Raw genomic sequence first — 24395 nt, 5'->3', positions numbered from 1 at the left:
AGACTTCAGGTGTTACCAAGTGGAGTCTCAGACTATCAGGCTTTAATAGGACATTGCAAGGAGAAGGTGCAGCTCATACACAAAGTCTGGAAAGCAAGCGGCGTATTCAGGAACCTGCAGGAAAAGCCAGAATTGAAGAGTTGGGGGCGGAGGGCATTATGGAGAGAGAAAAGAATGAAAGGTAAGCAAGCCACAGCGCCAGGGCTCCTCTTCCAAGCAGCCATGTGCATAACATGAACTATTATATACATATATATATGCATCATTTTAATACATCATCCAAACAAGTTGGATAGGCTCTTGCCACGCATCCTGCCAAGTCTCTGAACCCTGTGTGTATCTGACTTGCAGCCCCCATGGGATGTCAGTGGGTTTCAGAGTGATGGGATATGATCTGACGGGAGTGAGCATTGCGAGGGTTAGGCCGGATGCAGGACTGGATCGGACTCAGGGAGTGCTGGGGTGGGGCGTGGGGCGCAGGATTCTAGAGACTGAGCTTCTGAGGGACAGTCTGGCCCAGAGCTGTCCATGTCCCAGCCGTGTCCAGCAGCTGGGAGAGGAGAGACTGGACCTCGCGCAGGTGCAGGTGACGGGTCTCAGAGGTGAGGAGGGGTGCGGGTGGCAGAGGGCAGCACGCAGATGTGGGGTTCCCAGAGTGCAAGCAAGAGACCTGTGTGGAAATGTGGATTCTAGAAGAGTGTACTTTGGGCTTTGAAGCGCTGCATGAGGAGGGAGTGTGAGAAGGGTCAGTGGGTGGATTGCTGCACTGAAGGACAGACAGAAGGCAGAGCCCTCCATGAAGATGGCAGATGGGGGTGGAAAAGCACAGAGGGAAAAGTCCAGGACTAGGAAGGAAAACAGCTCTTGGAGGGAACAGGGGCTGGGCCCGGTTCCTGCCTCCAGCGCCAGAGCCACAGTGTGCCAGGAGCTAAAGCCCAGTGCAGCCTGTGTTCTTACTGTCATTTCCTGGTCTGTACAGTCAACCTAAGCCTCCCTGACTTTCAGTTCCTTTATCCTTTCTTCTTCCTTACCTCCCTCTTTTCTTCCTTCATTCCTTCTTTTGTGATTGTACTAGGGACAGAAAGGATTTCACATTTGCTAAGTAGGCATTGGTGATGCTAATGGAGTCTCATTTCCAGCCCAGTATGTACTGGACCATAATCCGCCTATTTGGGGCTTCCCATCATTACTGGGATGACAGGCCGGTGCTGCTGTGTCCGGCTGCACTCCGTGGAGGTCTCTTGGTCTTTCCTGCCTAGGCTAGCTTACAGCCATGCTCCTCCCTTTCAGAGCTTCCCAAGAAGCAGAGCTTACAGGTGGGGGCCACTGGCCCCCAGCTCCCCTCGTCCTTTTTCTGTTGTGGCAGATGTCCACACACCTGGCAGGTCTAAGGCCCAAAGGACTTGATTGTTGTTTGGCACTGACACCATGTGAGGCAGCACAAGTAGAATGGAAGAAGATGGCAGGAGGTAGTTAGGAGTCAGAGCTATACAGACAGCCTGGTAATGGGGTCCAAGAAAAACAATTTCCAAGTAGTCAGAATATTGCATGTAACTCTTGTTTCAGAGGCTCACGTAGATAACATTATCTTATTATTTCTAACAAGCCATGAAGTGCTGCAAGCTTCCCATGGCTTCTTACCCCAGACATGTCCATTTGCTCTCCAGCCAGAGCACCTGTCCAAACCAGAAGGCAGGAGTGGTATTTGGACTTTGTGGTGGAAGGAACGAAGATTCTAGGAATTGCTCTATGCCTGGGGTCATCAAATAGCTAATGACAGAGCCACGATTCTTACTCTGTCCTTCTGATGCCAGGCTCAGTGCTTTGCTATGAACCAGAGGACTTCTCATTTGCCAGGCTCTAGGCTCCTACCTATTTTTCTTGGTTATATTTGATTTTGTTTGTCGGTCCTGGTGGAGGAACCCAGGGCCTCAAGCTTGTGACTGCCACTTCGACCGTACTTGTCTTGTGTTAGAGACAAGGTTTCACTACTTATTCCCCTGTGCTGGCCTCGATCTTCCTACCTCCTCTTCTTGAGTAACTGGGAAAGCATAGATTCAACCATAAAATAAAGAAACCCCCATGATCAAGACATTAAAAAATTGGTGCTGGTCCTATGTAATACAAACAGAAATGTTGTCTGTGATAGGTGTATGTCAATCCTGGTTCCTGGCTTTGATCTCCAGCATACTTTTCTCACACCCCAAATAATCCAACTGACACCACACACATAAGCCACCATGAGAGCTCTTGCAGTGAGGCCTCAGTGTTGCAGCCCCTGGGCCACCAGGGCCGCATCATCCATTCCTCTCCTCATCAAGCTTATACCCCAGAGCAAGACCAACAGACCTGTCTGGAAAAGGCCAGATGGTAAATGCTACATATCGAATCTGAAGGCTGCAAAGGCTCTGCTGCAGCTATTTAAACCTGCTACTACAGAGCAAAAGCAGCCATAAATATGCAAAGGAACGGGCATGAATTTGTTCCAATAAAACTTTATTTGTAACACATGAAGCTGTAGGTTGCTTGTTTCCTTCCATTCCCAAGGGAGCCTTCTACCCCTGAGCCTTACCTCCAGCCCAGAGCATTTTGTTTTCCCATTAAAGGAAGCCAGGCACTTTCCATAGTTTAAGTTGTGTTTCTCAAGGTTATGCATGAGTGAGAGGTAATCATTAAATAAACACTTGTACTGAGCCCTTCATTAGACTTGTCCAGAGCATCCAATTATTACAGGTGATTGTCATGTGTCCAGCCAGTGTGACTGCTGTCCTGGGGAGCAGGCGCCATCCTTAGAGGATCTCTCTAGAGCAGAGGAATCTGTTCATCAGTTTTTCTTTTCTTTTGCCTTCCATTCAGTGTGGCCTTGAGTGCCAGGAATGCTATTGGTCATAAGCATGGAGACGATGCACTTAATGTGCCAGGTGATTGGTGCACAAGGCCTAGGGCTGCTAAATGGCCAGAGAGCACAGGGAATTCTATGTAAAGGGACTTAGGAGACATCCTGTTAGCACTGGACATTCAAGCCCAAAGTTGAGACCTAGTAAGGAAGGGGGCTAAGTGGAGGCTGACTGTAGTCTGGTCTAGGGTAGAGGTCCTGTTATCCCCCTTGCTTGCACCCCAGTCAATGGAGGACACGGGTTGCCATGGACAATATGTAAATGAGTAAATGTTCCCATGAGAATTTAGAATTCAAGCTCGATTCCGTGGTTCATGCCTGTAATCCCAGCTACTCAGGAGGCCTGTTGTGTGTTTTTTTTTTTTTTGTTTTGGTACCTGTCTTAGGGTTTGAACTTAAGGCCTAGGTGCTATCACTGAGCTGTTTTTGCTCAAGGCTAGCACTCTACCATAACTTAAGGCACCGCTCCACTTCTGCCTTTTTCTTTTGGTGGTCAATTGGAGAAAAGAGTTTCACAGACTTTCCTGTCTGGGCTGGCTTTGAACTGCAATCCTCAGATCTCAGCCTCCTGAGTGGCTAGGATTATAGGCATGAGCCACTGGTGCCTGGCAGGATTGTGGGTTGGGTTTTTTGGGATTTTTGTTGTTTTTGTTGTTGTTTTGTTTTGGTTGGTCATGGGGCTTAAAAACTCAGGGCCTGGGCGCTGTCCCGGAATTCTTGCTTAAGACTAGCACTCTACCACTTTGAGCCACAGCATCACTTCAGGTTTTCTGGTAGTTAATTGGAGATAAGAGTCTCATAGACTTTCCTGCCTGGGTTGGCTTTGAACCACGATCCTCAGATCTCAGCCTCCTGAGTGAGCCACTGGTGACCCACTGGGATTGTGGTTTTGAAGCCAGCCTGGGTAAAAAGTTATCGGAACCTCATCTCAACAATTAAGCTAGGCCTGGTGGTGTACACCTAGAATCCCAGGAAGAATAGGTAGGAAGATTGCAGACCAGGCCAATTCGCCCAAAACACAAAAGTCTGTCTGAAAATAACTTATATTCTGTTTCTCCTACACTGGCCAAGTTGAAAATAGGAGCTTCCTGAGTGGCTGATTGCGGCTCAAGTGGTAGAATGCCTGCCTAATTATTACTGGCATCTGTCATTTCTTTTCTGCCTTCCACTGTGCCCACGGCAGGCATGCGTGTGAGCTGCTTCCACCAGACACAGCAGGTCCCTCCATGGTCCTTCCCCTTTGTGCTTGCTTCGCATAGTCCCAATCTCTCGCCTCATGTCCTCTCTGGGGCTCTACCTCTGAACATCTCTGGTACCAAAGAGACTCTGAGGACTTTGCCAGGTGTTAAGGATGGAGAACATGGCAGCTCTGATGACAGCCTGGTGTGAGGTGGCTGTGCTAGCCCACAGAGCAGTACCAACTAGCTGTGGCCACCTCGACAAGGCCGGTCCCTGGAGGGGACAGAGCTCCCTGTAAACAAGTATTGCACAATTAAAACTCTTGTTCGGAGGTACATGAATCAAGCCAGGTGCTGGCAACTCTTACCTGTAATCCGAGCTACTTGGGAGGCTGGGAATGGGAGTATCTTCATGTGAGGCCAGGCAGGCACATACTCGAGACCCCATCACAATTGGTAGAACAGGTGGCGAGTTCCTGTCATCCTAGCTATGTGGGAGGTTTGAAGTTCCAGGCCAGCCGGGCAGAAAAGTTCAAGAGACTCCATTGCAACAGGACAATCGGAGCATGGAATGGGATGCACCTGTCATCCCAGCTGCGTGAAGAAGCCTAAGATTGCAGCCTAGAAGCACACCTGGGCAAGAAGGGAGACCGTATCTCAAAAACAACTGGTCAAAACACAAAAATGGCCAGGTTAGTAGTAGAGCACCTGCTTAGTAAGCGTGAGGCTCACAGCTCAAGCTTCAGTACTGAAGAAACACACACACGTTCACACACAGATAAGAAACCAAAAAGGTATGTAAATCAATATAACACATAAACAGCTAAACAGTATCAAGGACATAAGATACACCATCACCATGGTCAAAGCTCTGAAGAAACTAGGCATAGATAGCACATAAACATGAATGCCCCACATACACAGAGCACATAAACATGAATGCTTCATATGACACAGTATCCTGAAGGAAAAACTGTACCCATTTCCTCAGAAATGAGCAGCACTCACCCAAAGTGTTCTGCATGGAATGTATATTAGTCCTGCACGCACAGAAGATTATTTTCAAATTAGTGAGAGTTGTTTTTTTTTAAGCATTCCACAAGTTCTGATTTGTTGTCCTTTCATTTTCATTTAGTGTAAAGTACTTTCAAATTTCCCTTTGATTTTGTCTTTGTGTAGAAGGATGTTATTTGGTTTCCCAAACGTATAGGGGTTTTCCACCAATGTTTTCTTTTGTTGGTTTTTAATTTGATTCCATGGTGGTCCAGGAATGTAATTGGTCCGATGCAAAAGCTTTTTAAAATAATTGCTGATTTTTGACTCATCGCCCAGAATATGACCTATTTTGGTAAATTGCTTCAATGTACAAGGGAAGAATGTAAATGTATTGCTTAATGGCATTTCAGTCAGCACAGGACTGCACAGGACAGTGGTTCCAGAAGGGCCTAGTGGACCTGAAGAATTCCTCTTCCTAGTGGCATGGTGACTGTTATCATCACAGCCGTGATTCCCATCTTTATGGAAGTACTGGTGTGAAAACCTACTGTACCTCCAGACCTCTGGGAAGATGGCAGGGATACACAGGCCATCTAGTTGATAGCAGTAGAAGCGACTTTGTTGGTGGTTTCGTTATTTGCTGTACGTGTGTGTGTGTGTGTGTGTGAGAGAGAGAGAGAGAGAGAGAGAGAGAGAGAGAGAGAGAGAGAGAGAGAGGAGAGCATGTTGATACTGGGGCTTGAATTTAGGACCTCTCACTTTTGCTTGGCCTCTAGTCCAGCATTTTGCTCATTAATGGGAAATGGACTCTTACAGACTTTTCTGCCTGGGCTGGTTTTGAACCACGATCCTCTATGTCTTAGCCTCCTAAGTAGCTAGGATTGTAGGCATGAACCATGGGTTCTGGTCTATTTCTTGTACAGGTTGTGTGTGTGTGTGTGTGTGTGTGTGGGTGTGTGTGTGTGTGTGTGTGTGTGTGTGTGTGTGTGTGTGTATGTGTGTGTAGAGCTGCCTCTCACTCAATCTTTTCTGCTCACAGCTGTGTCCTACCTCATGAATCATGCTTCCACTTACCGCTTTTTGTTAGCTAATTGAGGATTAGAGGCTCACAGATTTGTCTGCCCAGGCTGGCTTTAAACTTCGATCCTCGGATCTCAGCCTCCTGAGTAGTTAGGATTACAGGCGTGAGCCACTGACACCCGGCTATTTGTTGTACTTTCACTTCTTACTTTTAATTCACTCCTCACTGGGGAAAAAAGTGTTGAGTGTAAAGCAGTCTTCCATGTCATTCCTGAAGCTGCTACATGCATCTGTTTACTGAAAACCTTGATTGCCTCACAGATCCACTCCACTGACAGACACCCACGTGCTGTGTGAGCTCCTGCGAGCACATTCTATCATGCTTGCCTCCCGTTGGTGTGTTCAGTATGTGCCAGTAATATGACAATGATCGATTACTGGGCAAATTGTTATTCTTCCTGAGTTCTTTCTGGGTATCTCTACTTCCTGCAACTTTGTCCTATGAATTCTCTCCACCTTGGTCTCAGGAACTCTCAGGTTCATTGGCTCATAATGGATTGTGCCAGGTTCTGCCTCAGTTTCCCTCCCTGCACCACAGCTCTGGTAACCTGCCCAGGGCTGCAGGCTGGCCCAGTGGCAGGGGGTCATATTTTTATTCATTGCTGTCAGACATCACTCCTTCTCATTGCTGGGAGGCACCTGTCATTAAGTCTGTTGTATTACATATTTTTTAATTCTTTCATATAGAAAAATAAATTCATGGGCTGGGAAGGTGGCTCAGTGGTAGAGCGCTTGCCTTGCATGCCTGAGGCCCTGGGTTCAATTCCTCAGCACCACATAAGCATAAAGAAAAAAGCTGAAAGTGGCACTGTGGCTTAAGTGTCTGTAGAGCGCTAGCCTTGAGCTGAAGAGCTGAGGGACAGCGCCTAGGCCCAGAATTGAGGCTCCACGACCAGACCCCCCTCCCAAAAAAAGAAAAAGAAATTCAGTTTACACTACTGTGATCCATGATGGAAATCTCTCAAGTGATAGATTAAAAAAATTTCTCATTTAAATGTAACTAAATGTAAAATTAGTAAATTGATGAAAAATTATATTTAAACAAATTATTACACACAGAAATTCAAACTAAGCCAGCATGGTATCACATACTTGTAATTCCAGCTCTTAGAAGGCTAGGGCAGGAAGATTGAGTGTGTTTGAAGCTAGCCTGGGCCTCATACATAGTTCCAGCCCCTTATGAACTACATAACAAAAATCCTGTTCCCCCAAATGGGGGAAAAGATTAAAAGCAAGACATTTCTTCTAGGGTTTATCCTAAAGAAACTTCATTTTTCTCACAAACTTGTTCCAGCAAATTCTAGACGCTGGGTGATTTTCTATAACAAATACTTCATCTGTTTCATGTATGTGTAATAGCTGGGGATGGAATTTTTGGTTTTATGCAATTTGATTTTTAAACAAGAGTTCCAAATAAGAGGAGGAAAGCTATTCAAACAATAAGAAAAGCATAGCCCATTAAAGCAGTAGTGTGATCAGTGCAAAGGAGATGGCTAAACTTGAGCCCTTCACTTTGGGAAAAAAAACATATCATATTTCAGAAAAGGCACCGTTTAGAGTCAGCTGGACTCAGTGTCAAATTCCAGCTATATGACTGCAGGCAACTAACGTAAGTTTTCTGAGCTGGGCTCACTTCCTGTTTAAAGTGACCGATATGTGAATATTAAATTGAGAAGCATAAAGAAGCAGTCCAATGCCAGGCAAAAAATAGGTGCTCCAGAAACACTTGTGGAACTGAATTCTTCTTAAGAGCTTTTTTTGTTGGTGGTGTTGGTTGTGGGGCTTGAACTTGGGGCCTGAGTACTGTCCCTTAACTCTTTTGTTCAAGGTTAGTGCTCTATCACATTGAGCCACAGCGCCACTTCTGGTTTTTGGTGGATCATTGGATATAAGAATCTCATAGGCTTTCCTGGCTGGGCTGACTTTGAACCACAATCCTCAGATCTCAGCCTCCTGCATAGCTAGGATTACAAGCATGAGCCACCAGCACCTGGCTCATAAGAGCTTTTTAAAAACATTTCAAATGCTGGGAGCTGGTGGCTTATCCCTGTAATCTTAGCTACTCAGTCAGGAGGCTGAGATCTGAGGATTGTGGTTTGAAGCTAGCCTGGGAAGGAAACTCCATAAGATTGTCAATTCCAGTTAAGCACCAAAAGAGCCAGGAGTGGAACTGTGGTTCAAGTGGTAGAGCGTTAACCTTGAGCAAAAGAAAACTCCAAAGACAGGGCCCAGTCCCTGAGTTCAAGCCTCAGGACTGGCACAAAAAATAAACCAACACAGAACACCTCAACCATCCGTTGCCTAAAATATCACCCACCAAATAAGAGAGGAAGGAAAGATGTTTAGGGAAAGCAGGGAACAGCGTTGAGGTTAGTAGGCATGGAAGCATTTGGGTTCTTCTCATCTCTAAATATTCAGTGCCCAGATTGTATCCCACAGGAGGCAAGAAGCGTTAGCAAGGAATTAGACAAGATGGGCTAGAAAGCTTAATTCCCAAAGATGGGTGTTTCATACATTGAACCCCCAGTCCCCAACTTGTGAACATATTTGGAGACGAAGTTGTGTGTGTGTGTGTGTATGTGTGTGTGTGTGTGTGTGTGTGTGTGTGTGTGTGTGATGTGTGTGTGGTAGGGGGGAGTTCTTGAACTTGAACTCAGGGCCTGTGCACCGCCCCTGAGCTTTTTCTCTCAAGACTAGTGCTCTACCATTTGAGCCATAGCTCCACTTTGGCTTTTTAGGGGGTTGGGTGTTAATTGGAGATAAGAGTCTCATAGACTTTTCTGCCTGGCTTGGCTTTGAACCACCATCCTCGGTTCTTAGCCTCCTGAGTAGCTAGGATTCCAACCTTGAGCTGCTGATATCTGGCATGCAGACCAGTTTGACCCATGTCCTTCAAAAGGGATGGTTTGGATACAGAATAACAGTAAGATCTAAGCACATGAACAACAGACCATAGAAGGACACAGCAAGCAAGGTAGCAGTCTCTCTTCAAGCCCAGGGAGAGAGAGACGCGTCTCTCTGTGCGTTTACTGAGTTCATTTCCATTATTTAAGCTGCTTCATTATGGCAGCTTGGACAAAGCAGAGTACCAGGGATTCAGTAAGTTCATCCTCATGTCCTGCTGGCTAGGAGTATGATGCCGGAAGTCTGTTCTTCTGGATCTCATTTCCCCTAGTCAGCTGGGAGCATGGAAGTTTGCTCAGGAGAAGACAGCTGGATTTCCGTGGGGCCCCGGGTGGGGATGGTGTGGAGAATGGTGTCAATTGTGATTGTTGGAGATAGATCCATTGGCAGGGAGCAGAGTCCTTGTGGTTCTGTCGCCTCTTTACCCATCCAGAGCTGTTTTCTGCTCTGCTTCATTTGATGGAACTTGCCGAGATAACCTAGTCCAGTTCCCTTTGCCTCCCTGGAGCCCCTTCTGTACGCTTTGGTTGCCTAGCAACCGCCTCATCCATTCATTGTGGCTCAGGTCCCACGCGGACAGGCCTTCCTCCCAGCTCTGCGGACACTGGACTGGCCAGGGACATGGCTGGGTTGCTGCAGGCCACACGCTTCTCCGCCAGGCTGGCTCAGCTGTGAGAAGATGGGTGCTGCATGGCACCATCTCCCCGGAACTCTGCCCCTCAGGCTGGCTGACTCAGGCCCATCTATGTTTTCCAGAGCTGCGTGCTATAAAAAAACCACATGCTCAGTTGGCTCGGGCCAGTGCTTGTAGTTGATGGTTTCTGCAGAGATGCCAAAAACAGATGAGGATGTTTCAAAACAATTCATAAAATTGGCAACGACACTGCCAGTGCATAGTGGATCTGTCCTGGGCACTTTGTAGACGTTTAGATGGGTATTTTGCCAGGCCTACAGGCTGGGAAAGCTGGGAACTGGGTCATGGAGAAAGTTGCGATGGATGGAAGAGCAGAGGGCCAAAGTATGGTAGGCTCCTACCAGCCCGGGATATCCCCACGATGTCTTAGGTCAACTCATCCCGCACACATGGCTGCTTGGAGCTTTCTCTGCTTAGCCACCAGCTCTCTGACTACATGGACCATGTCAGCCCCCTCATGTCTGCCCTCACCCTGACCTGCTCTCCACGGCCCCCTTCCAGTCCACGTGCTTCAGGGCCTAACTAGGCTCCAGGAAGATGGGAGCTAAGTGGGGGTGGTTCTCCAACCTTTGTGGGGATCCTGGAGTTTTGTTTTTAAAGATGATGTACAGAGGGGTTACAGTTACCAAGTAAGGAGTGACTGTTGAATAGATAAATGAATTTGAAGACTAGGACTTGGATAACCATTTTCTTATTCATATCAAATAGAGATTTCTTTGGTCTGTGTGGATGGAATATTCTTTGTCCTGTGAGATGTAGACACTGAGGCCAGTGTGGTGTCTGGGAGTTCTGTTGCTTTCTCTGACAGGTGGGTGGCATGGATGGAATGGAGAGAAGAGAATTTATTAGCGAGGGTTCTTTCTTATTTGGATAGGTGATGCAGGAAAGTTGAACTGATTAAGTAGCGCTCTAAAACACTTTACCTTGTTTATTATGAGAACTAAGTATTCATTTGAAGGTAATTTGGATAGTGAAGAAAGGTAAAAGAAAAGATGTACCCAATATTCAATCTTCCCAGCACATTTTCCCACATTCCTAAATATTCATCAACTGCAGTATTCTTGATGCTTGCCATATAATCTTTCAAAGATATGAATTCTGGCTGGGTGCTGGTGGTTCATGCCTATAATCCTAGCTACTCAGGAGGCTGAGAGCTGAGGATCGTGGTTCAAAGCCAGCCAGGGCAAGAAGACCCGTGAGACTCCAATTCACCACCAGAAAACTGGAAGTGGTGCTGTGGCTCAAGTGGTAGAGCACTAGCCTTGAGCTGAAGAGCTCAGGGACAGCACCCAGGCCCTGAGTTAAAAAAAAAGAAAAAAGATGTGCATTCTCTCATTTATTTATGTATTTTATTTTGGCTATTGTCAAGTTTTTCACTATCAAAAACGTTAAAATTACCATTGCTTATATAGACATAAGTCATTGTGTACCTATGTGCATACCTTACAAATGTGAATGACTGGATAGAAGAAATCCATAAGAATGCTTTCTAGCTTGAGATCACTATTCTCTAATAACTGCCTAAAAAAGCAACAGCACATCCATCCACCTCCCAGTTCCCTGATAAGCTTTAGGGATTACAGAATGCATATGTGTGTGTCTACACCGCCATGCCCAGGAGCATAATCATGGACAGGGTATTCCATTGTCTTCATTTGCATTTCTAGTATGAAAATCATTCCTATCAATATTTTCTTCTTAGCTTCTGGCACCTCTTTTCTGTGAATTTCTGAGTGACTTTGTCATTTTCTATAGGTCCACTTCTCTTTTTCCTCTTTGTATATATCTAAACTTTCTAAGCACATTAGCTTTGTTTTTTTTTCTTCTGTATGCAAATAGGAACCACCATAGAGTCCATTTTGAATTACTACAAGTTCAAAAGGAATTTAAAGAAAACACATGAGATAGAATAATGTGGTTAACTTATGCTCTAAATATGAGGCCAGCTACTTTCTCCCCTTGAAAGTTTTGCCACACCCACTGTGAACTGGAAGTATGTATATGTGTGTATATGCATGTGTATGAGAGAGAATGTGTGTGTGTGTGTGTGTGTGTGTGTGTGAGAGAGAGAGAGAGAGAGAGAGAGAGAATGGTTTATGTGTGTTGGGGGGGTCTGGATTTAGAGGGACCTGATTTAGTCTAAGCTCTGTCACTCTAACTGGGACACCTAGTATGAAGTATGTAGCTTCTATGTTTGCTTTGAGAGGAACATAGCTTTAAGTAGGATATGGTACAGATGTGATAGGCTATAAATGTTTATTCCCTTTCCTTATCCCTGAGACTTCCTATTTTCTGTTTACCCCATATATGTCACTCAGTAATCAGATTTGCATTCATTCATTCATTTATTCATATTTTCTGAATAGGTAACTATAAGGAAGATACAAATAAATAAAAAAATTCTTAGCTGTTAGCGTTTCTATTTCTTCCGGAGGTGCAGGGAACTGGTACTTGCAAATTGGGTGCATTCTGTATAGAAGACCATATAAGCTATGTCAGCCTGCAGAAAGGAGGCTTGGAGGATCTGAAATACTGAAGGCTATCTTGATTTGAAATGGCTTCAGATAGTGCCTTTAAATATTTGCACATTCGTTGAGAAGTTATGTCTCAGTCTGTTGTTTCTTTCCACTTTAGGTGTGGCTGGATCTCCTGAAACCTATTGTGAAACAGATTCGAAGTAAGTATAACCTGGTAAATACACATGCCAACGCCTGCTCCCGCTGTTGACATGACTTTTTGTCTTGTAGCCATATAAATTCATTTTTTTAATCTCTTGATTGCTTGTCATTGTTCACTAACCCACATACTATAAAAAATGTGTCTTCTACAATTTTAATATCTCAAGTTTGCTAATCAAAACCTTGCTTGGAGAAAAAAGAATCATTTTGATTGACTAAAGCTGGCTATTAAGCCAGAAATAATAGAGATTGTCTCCTCTTCACGGATGTTTCTCCTGCCACTTTTGAAGGCAGAGGGTGGAGCCATGTAATCATAAAATTGATTGTAGCTTTACTTTTCCCCCTAAAGCCTGAAAGATCAGAATTTGAGTGCTGTTTGAAGAAAGGTGCTTGAACTGTGTGTGTGTGTGTGTGTGTGTTTGTGTGTGTGTGTGTGTATGTGTGTGTGTGTTGGTGATTGACAAGCAGGCCCTGATTGACAGGTGTTTCTCATGGACAAGTGGGTCCCGCTTACATGTGGACTGTGTGTTGGGAAGACAGATTGAGGAAAGAGAAGACCCTTGCTTGGCTCTCCCCACTTATGGTCCTTCTCTGTTTTGGGGGTCAGGATCTGTCCTCAGCCATCCCAAATGGCCCCTTCATGTACCCAGAACTTGGGGAAATCAGGACAGTACCAGAGCTTCTGGAGTTGAGTATGAAATTCATAGTGCTATTGAACACTTTTTAATTGTTCAGAAATCTCTCTGGCTCATTTGCCAATATTTATAAGGGTGTAATCACCATGGAGCACGCTCTGTATGGAGTTAGCCAAGAGAAAGTGACAATCTTCCATCATTCAAATGAAGCAGATATTGGTGCTGTAAATGAAAGGGTCTCAAGGTAGCTGGCGCTGGTGGCTCACACCTATAATCTTAAGCTACTCAGGAGGCTGAGGTCGGAGGATCGCAGTTCAAAACCAGCCCGGGCAGAAAAGTCCGTGAGACTCTCATCTCCAGTTAACCACTAGAAAACCGGAAGTGGCGCTGTGGCTCAAGTGGTAGAGCACTTGCCTTGAGCTAAAGAGCTGTACAAGTACCCAAGCCCAGAGTTGAAGCCCCACAACCAACAAAAAAGAGAAGGAAAGGGCTTAGGTTGGTGTCTTGTTTGCACCAGTTCTGGGACTTGAACCAGAGCCTGAGCTTTATTGCTGTAGCTGGCACTCTACTACTTGAGCCACAGCTCTGGCTGAGACAGAGTCTCACAAACTTCCCTGTTCCGGACGGCTTTGAACCACACTCTTCAGCTCACAGTCTGTTAGTGCATAGTTAGGATTAGAGCTGTGAGCCCCGGAGCGCGGCAGAAAGGGCCTTGGTTTATCTGCCATGTCCTGGTGGCCTTCTGAGAGCCGGCCCCTGTCAGCCATGACCCGAGGGCCTGGGTACCACCCCGCCCAGGAGGCTGGCATCTGACCCCGCGGTGACGCCTGAGGGGCCCGCGGTGGCCGGCAGGTGTCAGTTACCAGACGCCCCCCGGCCGGCCGCCGCCACGCTCAGCATGATCCACAGCAGGAGGGCCACGACCAGCCTGCGGGTCAAACTGCTACTACTGTGTCTCCACCACGCGCACCTTTCTTGCTTCCAGTCTCCGTGGATCCTCATACCCCCCCAAGCCCCTCCCTCACTTCCAGGCTCCGTGGATCCTCATACCCCCCCAAGCCCCTCCTCGTTTCCAGTGTCCATGGATTCCCCCATACCACTCTAAGCCCCTCCCTCTCTTCCGGTCTCCATGGATCCTCATATCCCCCCTAAACCCCTCGTTTCTGGTCTCTTTGGATCCCAATACCCCTCTAAGCCCCTCCCTCACTTCCGGTGTCCATGGATCCTCATACCCCCCAACCCCTCCCTCGTTTCCGGTCTCCATGGATTACCCCCCCCCCGTGCCCCTCGAAGCCCCTCCCTCACTTCCAGTCTCCTTAAATTCCCCTGTACCCCTCTAAGCCTCTCCCTCACTTCCGGTCTCCATGGATCCTCATACCCCCCAACCCCTCCCTCGTTTCCGGTCTCCATGGATTCCCCCCCCCTTCCCCGTACCCCTCGAAGCCCCTCCCTCACTTCCAGTCTCCATGAATTCCCCTGTACCCTCCTAAGCTCCTCCCTGGCTTCTGGTCTCCATGAACTCCCCATACTCCTCTGGATCCCCAGACCCCTCTAACTCCCTCCTTTGCTTCCCGTCTCCATGGATCTCAGAACCTCTCTAAGTCCCTCCCTTGCTTCTGCTCCTCTATGCCCCTCCCCTGCTTCCAGTCTCCATGGATCCCAGCATCCCTCTAAGCCCGCCCTCACTTCCCATCTCCATGGATGCCAGCACCCCTCTAAGACCCTTCCTGAAGATGACTGAGATTAGGACTCCCCCCACCTGCCTCACTTTGCCCGGATGATTTCATGCTCTAGCACAGACCTGCAGGGGTTTCTGCTCATTGTTAAGTTTTTCAGGAAAAACTCAGCCTGGCTCGGCTTAACTGTGTCCATACCTTGACTTTTCTCCAATATCCACTCTCTCCTTATGATATATCTTATTTCTGTTTTTCCTAAATTCGAATGTGTGGTCTTCACAGATATTTTATGAAATCTACTTTTTGCATGTGACAACACCTTATATTAAATATAACCCTTTTTTTCTTTTCTGGTTCTGGGGCTTGAACTCTAGGCCTGGGCCTATCCCTGAGCTTCTTTGTCTTCAGGCTAGTGCTCTACCACTTGAGCCATAGCATTGCTATTGGCTTTTTTGAGTAGTTTATTGGAGATAAGAGTCTGACAGACTTTCCTGCCTAGGCTGGCTTCATTCTGTGATTCCCAGAGCTTAGCCACCTGAGTAGCTAGGATTACAGGCGTGAGCCACCATCACCTGGCCTAAACTAACTTAAAATTTGGGTTTCAGAGTGCTGGGGGCATAACTCATTAGTAGAACCCTTGCCTGTCATGGGCTGAGTTAAATCCTCTGTACCACAGAAAATGCATTTCATTACTATATAGTTCCTTGCTATCATTCCAGATCACAGTGTCTGTAAGACCTGTAACCAGGTGTGCAGCACATACCTGTAATCTCAGAACCAAGGGAATGTGAGTTCAAGGCCAACTGTGGGCTACATAGTCAAATCCTGTCTCAAAAAAAAAAAAAAGAATGAGCCTGGTGCTGATGGGTTCATGCCTGTAATCCTCACTACTCAGGAGGCTGAGATCTGAGGATTGTTATTCAAAGCCAGCCCAGGTAGGAAAGTCCAAGAGACTCTTATCTCCAATTAACCATCAAAAAGCTGAAGTGGAGCTGTGACTCAAGTGAATAGTAAAGCGCTATCCTTGAGTGAAAATGCTCAGGACCCGAGTTCAAGCCCTGGGACTGGGACCCTGAATTCAAGCCTAAGAACTGGGGACCCTCCTTACCCCCAAAAAAGAATCAATCAAAAAGGCTGTTTTTATATTGTCACTTGATAGATTAAAACACAAAAGTCACAAATTACGATCTGTTTGATGTTCCATCTTAATTCTCAAGTTCTCCATCTGATCATACCTCTACACCTACCACCTACTTCCTGGTTTTGTTTTAGCTGCTGGGAAGAATGGCTTCAGGGCTGTTCCGAAAGGCTCTGGCGAATGCACCTGAGGCAGAACCCCGTCACCATGGTGTTAACACACCAGAGCCCAGGGCAGTACGTGGGGCTGGCACCATGTGTGCCGGCCATGCTAACACCATTCCTGACAGTTAGTATTAATTACAAAAGTGATGGACGTTTTCATCATGTTCAGCCTGTGTCATGGCAAGGCTATGTTTTCTGAAGACAAATAGCTGTTTTTAAAACTTGAATATAAGTCTCCACATTGTTTAGTTGTTCAGTATAACACAGTGGTTTTGGAAAGCAGATTCCTGTTTATCCACGCTATGAATAAAGTGCTGACCGTGGCCTGGTGTTGATTAGGTTAGCCACCGCAGGTATCCTCCAGGATTTCAGAATGAGATGTACTGTCTGACGGAGTAGACCTCATAAAGTCTTCTTTAGTATAGCATTTGAAACACAGATCCTTAAATGCCTTCTTGATGTTTGTGTTATTATTCTTCAGGGCCAAAGCATGTTGTTGTCAAGTTTGTGGTGAAATTCTTTCCACCTGACCACACACAACTCCAAGAAGAGCTCACAAGGTGAGTGGTTTGGGTACTGTGTATTAAAAAAAAAAAAAAAAGAGCTAAGGAAAAGAGAATGGGTTCTAAATTGATTAAGCATTTTCATAGTATGTTTTGTGCTTTACAGTTTAAGCCCTTTTCTCCCATCTCTGCCTCTGAAAATAAGATGAAGGAAAGTGTCAGCTCTTCCTTATAGTCTGGTTTCTCTGAGGATCTGATTGTTTTTGGCAGCTGATGGCTCACACCTGTCATTCTAGTTACTCAGGAAGCTGAGATCTGAGGATCACAGTTCAAAGCCAGGCCAGGCAGGAAAGTCCATGAGATTTTTATCTCCACATCAGCCCCAGAGAAACCAGAAATGGAGCTGGGGCTCAAATGGTAGAATGCTAGCCTTAACCAGAAAAAGCACAGGACAGCACCCAGACCTTGAATTCAAGCCCAGGACCAGTACACACACACAAAAGTGATTATTAGGATAATATAGGAGTGAATATAATCAAAGTACATGTGTGTGTGTGTGTGTGTGTGTGTGTGTGTGTAAATAGCATAAATGATCCTACTTAATACTGCTAAAAATGGCGGGGGGGGGGGAAGGAAAGTAGGAGAGCAATACAAAAATGGTGAATTTGATCCAATTCATGTCCATAACTATCACTAGAAACCTGCAAAATTCATTCATGCAAGGAATTGTTTTGACAAAGACTTGGTTACAAAGCTCAGTGGGCTTTGCTAAAGTATTTCCCACGTTATGTTGTCCTATCCAGAGAGTTGTGGGAAGTGACTGTCCTCTGTGAAACCTAGCTGTTGTTTTGGAATCTTTGTGGCTCCTGGCTGCGGAATTTGGCGTGAACTGTAATCAGTTTCTTTGAAAGTGTGGCCCAGGGAGGGAATGTAAGGGTGGACAGCTAGCTTCCGCCGCAGCCCTGCCCTCACCAGCTGGATGTGTGGTCAGTTCCTTGTCTCCTAGGTGACACTTGCCTCCCCATAAGCATGATAGGACATGCGTGGCCACAGATGCTTTGGCAGGAGACACAATCATACATAGAGTAGCTAGGATCTGGTAGGGATAGCATGCTTAGTCATATTGCCATCCTTACCTCTCCTCCCCACTGCGATCTTTGTCACCATCTCTTCACCATCGTTGCCACTATTAGTCCTCATTTTATTTATGAGACAAGACAGGTGGCATTCCAGGAGACAGCAGAGCTAGCAGCAAGCATATAGGTAAGCCTCCCAAGTGTATCTTATAAATGACAACTTGTGTCCCCTTCCACCTATGGCTTATTAATACCAAGAACAGCCTGGTGTGGTAGAGCATACCTGTAACCCCAGCTAGAGGTGGAAGGCAAGAGTTTGTGAGACCCCCATCTAATCGGCAAGCCAGAGCCTAGTGGAATACATCTTCATTTCTAGCTATTTTGGAGAAAGACTATAGACCAAAAACAAAGCAAAAATCCCTCAAGACCCCATCTTAAAAAAGTAAATAAATAAAAGTTAAAGAAACAAACAAACATGGATCAAGGAGTAGAATTCCTGCCTTGAAGACACGTGGCCCTGAGTTTGAACTCCAGCACAGCATCAAAAAGAAAAAGGCCAAGGTCATCTATTTTTGCTCCTTCCTCCAGTATAGATCTTGGTAGTTGGCTTTCAGGTATCAAAGGGATAAAGATGTTTGTTTCGTGACCAGCATTCACTGAGAGAGTTCCCTGTGCACAGGCATTAGTTAGGCCCTGGGATGGAAAGGTCAGACTTGACTTTCAAGGAAACAAAACATTTAAACAAAAGGGAAAGAGCTTTCTGGCAACCAAAGCAACATGGTGTGGTAGAAATTGATGGCTGGTGACATTCGGTCACTGGATCTGAGATGCCTCTCGAGGAAGTGCTGAGGATCTGGCAATCATTTTCTGAGGAGGAAACCTCAGGGAGAAGGAGCAGTTAGTACAATGTCTCGACAGGAACAAGTACCATCCATTCCAGTAATTAAGGAAGGAGTGAGGACCTAGGACAGTGTGGTAGGTGCCCTCAACCTACCTCCATGAAGACGCTGGAGCTGGAATGAGTGTCAGGGTCATTGAGGAAGAGATGACTTAGTGCTCACAGAGCTGATGGCAGCAAAGAAGGTGGAGGCAGTCAGAATGGCTGGTGCATTTGTCTTTGGGGTTTGTAATGGACACAGAGCCCCAACTGTTTTGGAGGTAAAATCCCTGCAGAGCAGTGGGGGCACTGGGAGGGTGGACTTAGTGCCTGGGTGGTGGTGTTCACGGCTACAAGCCACACCACAGGGTGGAGAGAAATAGATTGGAGCGGTGGGGAATTTGGGTTAGTTCCAGTCACGTGACTCTAAGGTGCCAGTCGGCTCTCACTTGGCTGTTCCCAGAAGGCCAGCTGATTTACCAGTGTGCACTCCACAGGCTGAGGAAGACAAGGCTCTTCCCACTGCAGGGACTTTTCTGAATGAGCCACCACTAATGCCTACTTCCCTCAACCTGCAAATCACTGAAGGAAGCAAAGGCAGCCAGAAACTGGCAGAAGCCATTGGCCTTCTGGGAACTGCTTGCAGCCTGTGACAGATAGCTTTGGTGTGGTGTCTTCCGGGGACCCCTGTGACCTCCCCGTATCTGAGTTGGGCATATGCATTGCTCCGAGCTCAGCAGTCCAACCTGTGGCCAGCCCTGTGCTTTGCTTTTCTGCCAATCAATCACTGCATGTCTTTCCTGCTTAAGAAGTTAGAGGCGGGAACCCTTTGGGTGGGGAGAAAGGGACATTATTTTGCCACAGAAGATTCTGCTTTGCAAATTACTTTGCATCTTTTCAGTTTCTGTGGGTCATTATCTCTAGAGCTTTGCTGTTTTACTGTAAAACTAGCTCTATGTAACTTGTTACCATCAAGCCAAATGAGCCTGTTGGAGTTTTTCCCCCCCACAACTTCTCTGTCACTAGTGGAAAGTGCCTAATGTTAAACTCATAGATGAGGAACTGTTGGGAAAGTGTGGACAGAGGTGGTGAGTTTATTTATTTAGTTCTTGTTGTGCACTGTTATTGTAGAAACCTCTTCCAAGAAGAATCTTTTGCTTCCGTATTGAATAGAATGGATAGGAGGTTTCTACTGTGTTTGTCAGCTTCATCACTGTCCGTTCATCACAAGACACACTGTCTCAGGAGCCTTGTGCACCCTGTGTGGTGAAACTCCCATGTCCTCAAGTCCTGCGGAGGCAGAAATGTCCTGCTGAGGCAGGGGGTGTCAGGAGAGACTGTCTGTGGTGCTTGGAGGCTGGACACAGTCATGGAGCATAAGTCACTCCCAGATCTACTGTTTATTCTTTGCACTTCCAGAAATAGTCTTCAACTTCCCATGAAGTCATATGAGGTTTTGCACACTGCCATTCAGCAAGCAGCTGAATTCCTTTCTTACTGACCTGACCTGTATTTTCAACCACCTCCATTGAGTGGACATCAGGATCCAGGCTTCCATAAGGAGAAAAGTTCTCATTTGGGTGCAGGTTGAAAACAGGGCCTGTGGCCATGGATGGAAAAAGACGTCCCCTAGATCCTCATAGCCTGGCAGGGAAATTGTAAATTACTTACAATTAATGAGAAAATAACGATGATTGGAACCCATGGGATTAAATTGATAGGTGGGTGACATGGGACTTACACTCCCTCAAGCCAAACCCCTTGGTCACTCCAGTTCCCCATCTTGACCAGCATTAATTCCTCTATTTTTTTTTTATTTTTTTAAGTTAGCATGTTACCTGTACAATGCGGGCGGGGGCGGGGGTTGTGACACTTTCGCACACACGTAGACTGCATTCCACTCGATCTCCTCTCCCCTTCGCTCTCCTTCAGCCTTCCCTCCTTCCTAAAACCATTTCATCGGGTTTTGTCATTCTAGTTCCGTATGCGGCATCGATTCTGGTATGAGTGTATTGCATTTTCCCCCTGTCCACTGGTGTCTGGGCGCCAGTGGCTCTTGTCCATTTGACTGGAGTCACTTCCGTTTTTAGCACCGAAAGTGTCACTGAGTCTCAAGTCAGCATTGCAGCAGAGTGCTCAGCTTACAGTTCCTGTCACCAAGAAAGGTGACAGCATCAGCACTGGGAAGGGGCCTCTCCTGTTACCCCAGCCTGAGAATAGGGGGCAGCTGCAGAGGCAGAGGGTGACAGGTTCTCCTTCTGGTCTTTGTGTAATGCTGTCAGAGCTCTGTATTACCTGGCATTCCCCCTCCAGGAGATTCTGCCACATGCCCCCAGTCTGTCACACCTGATCACAGATCCGTCCCTGAGCACTTCTTTGTGAGCACATGGCTCTGTGTTTGAGCTGGTTGAAAAAGGACCACTGACCTAGGTCAGAATTAAAGCCTGTAGCTGGTGAAGTGTGGGGTTTGGTGGACAGTTACCACGATCTGATCCAGAAAAAGATGGTTTGTGGTGTGCATCCACAGGAGCCCAGGTAGACACATGGACAGTGTCCCCTCTCCAGTTCGTTTCCTTGACTTGATTGACAGAGAGGGTGAGGAGGCGGACCTGGTAAGCATGACGCAAGGCGTGCATGGAGGAGCGTGTGGAAGGGTCGCTGCTGTGGCCTGTTAGATCTGAAGTGGGTTCTGTTTTGTTTTTATTTGCTGGTTATATGCACAATTGCCACTGTATTTTTTAGTTCTTAAAAATTCGACTTCCAAAATGACTTCAAAGGAATTAATCTTTTATTTTTACCTCACTATGAGTATGGGCCCTCAGTTCAAGCCCCAGTAGTGTCAGGAGTGGGGCTTTAACTCAGGGTCGCTTAGCTTAGCTGTTTTGCTCAAGGCTGGTATTCTACCACTTGAGGCACACCTCCACTTCCAGCTGTTCTACTGGTTAATTGAAAATAAGAGTCTTTATGTTTTGTCTTCCCAGGCAAGCCACAAAGTATGATCCTCAACTGGGTGCTAGTAGCTCACAACTGTAACCCTAGAGAAGGCTGAGATCTGAGGATTGCGGTTTGAAGCCAGCCTGGGCAGAAAAGTCCCTGTGAGACTTATATCTCCAATTAACCACTCAAAAACTGGAAAGTAGAGCTGTGGCTTAAAGTGGTAGAGCACTAGCCTTGAGCAAAAAGTGCTCAGGGACAGCGGTCAGGCCCTGAGTTCAAGCCCCACATCGGACCAAAAAAAAGCAAGCATTATCCTTACATCTCAGCCTCCTGAGTATCTAGGATTACAGGTGTGAGCCACTGCTCCTGGCTGGGCATTTTTAAAAAGAATTATTAATTTACTTTATTGTTATTATAGAGGTAATATACAGAGTGATTACATGAGTCAGGTGATGAGTACATTTCTGTTCCCTCTGGTCTTCTGTTCCCTCATTCTCTCTGGCTGGGCCTTTTTAAGTTAGAATGTTACCTTCTTTTTTGCTTCATGATACCATTGAGCACTACAATATATCACGCCATCTAGGTTTGTTGAATTGCCTCCTCATAGTACTATTTAGCTTATTCTTCTAACTTGTCTTATTTTCTTGAAAACTGAGCTTTTCTCAAGTTGGATACAAGTAAACATTTTAGATGGGAGTCCATCACAGGTGATGCTGTGGGTTTCGTGTTTTATTTGCAGTGCTGGGATTGTCCATTGGCTTATGATGGAGACATCTTTCCTTTAGAAGGAAAATTATATGAGTTCCACTGTGTGTGGACACTCAATCTCCTAAATGATTTTTATGTCCATTGATACCGTGTGCCAGAGTCAGTGATATCTTCCAGAGGTTGTGGAGTGAAGACTTCTGGTTACTCCTGCTGTGTTGTGAACTGGAGTTTTCCAGTGGGCGCTCTGGCTGCCCTAAAGCCCCTCCTCCTGAGAGGCTGTCAGCTGTGCTCGGCCTGCAGTGGCCTCTCTTGGAACCAGGAGCTGCTTTAATAACAGCTCCTTGAGTGGTGATAACATTGGATTTTTTTCTACCTTCTCCTTTTATGAGCATCGTTATGGACTTAGGAAAGTTTGTAAATTGCGTTTCAGTTCATGTCAATCCTCTGGTTGCTGTTCAGGTCCTCCCAGCATTGGCCAGTAGAGGCCTTTTCCAGAAGATTCTTTTGCCTTTTTCTGGTTGATTCATGACAAGGGAAGGGAAGAGGAGAGTGGAGGGAAAGGAAGAAAAGGGAAAGGAAAAGGGTAAGGTAAGAAAGAAGAGAGCACAGGAAAGAAGGGAAGAGAAGGAAAGGCCGTGAGGAGGAAGAAGGGAAAAGAAAAAAAAGACGAGAGAAGAAAAGGGAAGGAAGAAAGGAGGGGAGGGGAGGAAGGGAGGAGGGTGAGCTCAGAATTTCTGGTTTATCTAAGAAACAGACAGCTCTTGAAAATGAGTAAGATTGAGGGGCAGAACCTTGTTGCTATGGGCAGCCACAGAAGCGTTTCCAGGCGGTGCACAGAACTAGGGCCTGCCCTTCTAAAAATACACGAGCTCGTAGAGATATTTTCAAACCCACTTTCATACCCCCACAGTTTTACTTAATTTCTTCGATGTATAAATACATCTTTTGTACCAAAATGGAGATTTGCTTTAACCAACACCATGTAGAAAAGCATTTAAACAGAACTCAAAGTGAGTTTTACAGCCGGTAGGTGAGGCAGATGGAGATGGCTGTGTGGGTAGTAATTACACCGTGGAAGGTGGCTGGCCTGTCCCATGCACCACAGGAGCTCCTGCTTCCCACAACCACACTGCTGTCATTGGCTGAGCCGCGAAGCCAGCGTTAACCGATCATTCAGTTCAAATCATTCAGCATTTAACTGATCATTCTGCAAGCGTTTTAAATGTTACAAACACACACACACATGCAGGCTATAGGTTATAGTTTCACATTTTATTGTACAAATGGGTTTCATTATGATATTTACACATATGAGGTACTTTGATCAAATTCATCCTTTCTATAATACTCTTCCTTAACTCCCTCCGTCCTCCACCCTCCTCTTTTAAGAGTATTTGTGTGTGTGTGTGTGTGTGTGTGTGTGTGTGTGTGTGTACTTCTGTAATAGTCACATCCCTTTGCCACCCTTTTGCCCCCTGCCACTCCCCACACTGGTTTTTCTCTAAACAGTCTTGACATTTTCTTTTTGCATCTCTGAACAGAATGAAGCACAGTGTGCATTATGTGAGGAGTGAGTGACAGCCTGTGTGCCCCTCTTTGTATTTTTTGCGGAGGGGGTTGTGACCCTGCAGTGACTGGCACAGCCTCCCGTCCAGGTCCTCACAGTGTACGCTGGCTACCCCCCTCGAGTGACACCTGTCTCTGTTGACCTTTGCAGGTACCTGTTTGCTCTGCAGGTGAAGCAGGACTTGGCTCAGGGCAGGCTGACGTGTAACGACACCAGTGCTGCTCTCCTGATCTCACACATTGTGCAATGTAAGTTCTGCTGGTCTCCTTCCAAAACGCCTGTATGATCTGATCGAGGGGAGGAGGGGAGTGGACGGGATTCCCCCCCTTCCTCCCCCCACACACAATAGCTCACCAAATAACCACAGAATGGCTTTGCTAGTCAGGTGCTGGTGCCTCACACCTGCAATCCTAGCTACAAGGCTGAGATCTGAGCGTTGAGGTCTGAAGTCATTCTGGACAGAAAAGTCTATGAAGCTCTTCTCTTAAATTAGAGGTGTGAAGTGGTAGAGTGCCAGCTTTGAGTGGAAAAAGCCAAGCAAGAGTTCAGGGTCCTGAATTCAAGCCTCAGCAGTGGAACCAAAAAAAAGAATAGCTTTTTGCTAGCTTTTGTTAGCTATGCCTGGAAGACAGTTATCCAAACTCATTTTCAGCTTAGAGCTTCTGTGCTTATTATGAACATGCATTTG

At 46.3% G+C, this 24395-nt stretch overlaps 1 protein-coding gene across 1 annotated transcript in view; it reads left to right on the top strand.

Annotated features, from left to right (window-relative positions):
* Positions 1 to 24395, top strand: part of Farp1 (FERM, RhoGEF (ARHGEF) and pleckstrin domain protein 1 (chondrocyte-derived)) — a 175749-nt gene that overhangs the window by 95706 nt on the left and 55648 nt on the right. The window contains exons 3-5 of the mRNA XM_013023004.1: positions 12383 to 12425; positions 16521 to 16599; positions 23858 to 23955. Of these exons, the coding sequence (XP_012878458.1) occupies positions 12383 to 12425; positions 16521 to 16599; positions 23858 to 23955 (220 nt within the window). The remainder of the gene's footprint in view (positions 1 to 12382; positions 12426 to 16520; positions 16600 to 23857; positions 23956 to 24395) is intronic.

The sequence above is a fragment of the Dipodomys ordii genome, unplaced genomic scaffold (assembly GCF_000151885.1).
Source record: "Dipodomys ordii isolate 6190 unplaced genomic scaffold, Dord_2.0 Scaffold65, whole genome shotgun sequence".
Classification (NCBI taxonomy): Eukaryota; Metazoa; Chordata; class Mammalia; order Rodentia; family Heteromyidae; genus Dipodomys; species Dipodomys ordii.
Note: the sequence above shows the minus strand (reverse complement) of the source record. Positions and strands in the feature narration are given on the sequence as shown.